At 56.5% G+C, this 2,474-nt stretch overlaps 1 protein-coding gene across 1 annotated transcript in view; it reads right to left on the bottom strand.

Annotated features, from left to right (window-relative positions):
- TMC4 (transmembrane channel like 4) overlaps nucleotides 1–2,387 on the bottom strand; it is a gene marked incomplete at its 5' end in the record, with an annotated part of 3,407 nt that extends 1,020 nt beyond the window's left edge. Inside the window, 4 exons of the mRNA XM_032271166.1 lie at nucleotides 68–198; nucleotides 1,274–1,457; nucleotides 1,836–1,933; nucleotides 2,196–2,387. Of these exons, the coding sequence (XP_032127057.1) occupies nucleotides 68–198; nucleotides 1,274–1,457; nucleotides 1,836–1,933; nucleotides 2,196–2,387 (605 nt within the window). The remainder of the gene's footprint in view (nucleotides 1–67; nucleotides 199–1,273; nucleotides 1,458–1,835; nucleotides 1,934–2,195) is intronic.
- Between the last annotated feature and the right edge of the window lie 87 nt (nucleotides 2,388–2,474).

Raw genomic sequence — 2,474 nt, 5'->3', positions numbered from 1 at the left:
GGAGAGAGGGAGAAGGGAGGGAGAGAGGGAGAAGGGAGGGAGAGAGGCAGGAGCCTCTCGCACTTACAGGAAGATGCTGTAAAGCAGGGGAACGCTGGAAATGGCCAGACCCAGAAGAAGAACCAAGGGGAAAAAGAAATTCGCTGTGGAGGCCCGGAACGTGCGGGCGGCCGGAGAGCAGCTGAAGAAGAGGGTGAGCTGGCAAGGGAAGGCACAGAGGAAGGGGATCTGAAACAAGAGTCTGTGCCTCTTTTTTTTTTTTTGAGAGACAGTTTTGCTCTTGTTGCCCAGGCTGGAGTGTAATGGCGCAATCTCGCCTCACCGCAACCTCCACCTCCCGGGTTCAAGCGATTCTCCTTCCTCAGCCTCCCAAGTGGCTGGGATTACAGGCATGCGCCACCACGCCCAGCTAATTTTGTATTTTTAGTAGGGACGGGGTTTCACCATGTTGGTCAGGCTGGTCTCAAACTCCTGACCTTAGGTGATCCATCCACCTCCCAAAATGCTGGGATTACAGGAGTGCGCCACCAGGGCGGCTTTTTTTTTTTTTTTTTTTTAAGCTGGATTCTTGGACTCTCTCGCCCAGGCTGCAGCCTTCCCCTCCCGGATTCAAGCTATTCTCCTGCCTCAGCCACCTGAGTAGCTGGGATTACAAACATGCACCACCTCACCTGGCTAATTTCTTTTTGTTTTTTTGTTTTTGAAACAGTCTCACTCTGCTGCCCAGGCTGGAGTGCTGTGGTACGATCTCGGTTCACCGCAACCTCCACCTTCCTGTTTCAAGCAGTTCCCTGCCTCAGCCTCCAGAGTAGCTGGGATTACAGGCACAGGCCACTACACCTGGTGGGTGGGTAGGTGGGTAGGTGGGTGGGTGGGTGTGTGTGTATGTGTGTGTGTGTGGTTTTAGCAGGGACAGGGTTTCACCATTTTGGCCAGACTGGTCTCGAACTCCTGACCTCAGGTGATGCACCCGCCTCCGCCTCCCAAAGTGCAGGAGTTGCAGGCATGAGTAACCTCACCTGGCCTACCTGCCTATCCTTTTTCCCAAACCAGGAGTCTGAGCCCTTTCCTTATCTGGGGCTCCAAAGTCTGAGTTCCCAGATCCTCAGACATGTAAGTCAGAATGCCTCAGACCCTTCCTTCTCTCACATCCAGGAGTCTGTCCTACAACCCCCTTCTCTTTTAGGACCTAGTAGTCCAGGCCCCCAAAATCTTCCTTGCCCAGGACCCAGGAGCCTCCTGCCTCAGACCCAAGGGTTCCCCCATCCCTTACCTTCTTCAGGTAGAAAAGCAGCAGGAACTTGACCGTGTTAAGCAGGGGCAGTAAAGGGCAGAAAAAACTCCCCACCCAGACCACAGTCTGCGCGTAGATAAGCCCCAGCACCTCGTCGGGCACCTGGAACTCCTGGGTCGCTGCCAGACGACCAAGCGCCCCAGGACAGAGGCCGCAGAGGAGCCTGAAGGAAGGGGTGGGGCGGGGCCGAGCCTAAGTCAGGGGCGTGGTGGCCCGGAGTTCCCCCGCCTTTACAGCCCCACCCACCAATAGGATGCAAGCGTATCTGAGGAGGGGCGGGACTTTCAGGACTCCACGTGGAGGCAGGGGGGTGTGTCCAGAGGGCGGGTCCTGAGGACTAGACTAGACAGGACCCAGGTGTGCGGCGGTAGGGGCGGGGCCAGAGAGAAGGAACTAACTAAAACCAGGATGGGAAGCGGGGCGATCTGCGGACCCAGGGCCAGCAAAGAGAGCGAGCAGAGGCGGGAATAGCAAAAAGCGGGGCGGTGAAAAGGACAGCACGAGGGGGCAGGGCCTGGTCCTGGCAGGGCGGGGCTCTCACTTTCGAGGAAACTGAATGAGCAGCGCGACTGCCAAGCCAGTCAGCAAATCAAAGAGCAGGAGCTTGTACATTTCCTGGCCCACGACAGTCTCCCAGCACTGAAGAAAAAATAAATAGGTCAGAAAGACCTCAGAACCCGGACACCTGGAGGCCCCAGGCGTCCGAGTCTCGACAGCCCAAGCCTATGAGACCCTATTAATACTTTCTCTGGGGGTCCTCGTTTTTCAAACATCCATACCCTTGGGAGAGTGTTCCAGCAACCCAAGCTCCCCCCTCCACCCAAACCAAGTCTGGTCCCACGAAGCTCCTTCTTTCCTTTGGGGACCCTAGCGTCCCAGACAGACCCCACGCCGTTCTCACCGGAAGTTCCTTGTAATTGTAGCCACAGGTTTTGCAGTCCTCAGCCTCGGCGCCGCCCCCACAAGTGATCTGATTCCAGAGAGAGAAGAGCAGGACCACCAGGGAGGCCAGGCGAAGAAACAGGGTCCTGGCGAGGGGAAGGCGGAGGAGAATGGGCCCTGACCTGGTACCCACCACGTGGTGGTTCCCTTCTCAGTGGAACGCGCTCAGATTCAACCCAGCTCACAGATGAAGAAACTGAGGCCCAGTTTCAGAATCAAGATTTTTCTTTAAACAGGG

Source organism: Sapajus apella, unplaced genomic scaffold, assembly GCF_009761245.1.
Source record: "Sapajus apella isolate SASKATOON/1434 unplaced genomic scaffold, GSC_monkey_1.0 scaffold224, whole genome shotgun sequence".
NCBI lineage: Eukaryota > Metazoa > Chordata > Mammalia > Primates > Cebidae > Sapajus > Sapajus apella.
This window is presented reverse-complemented; position numbering and strand designations above follow the sequence as displayed.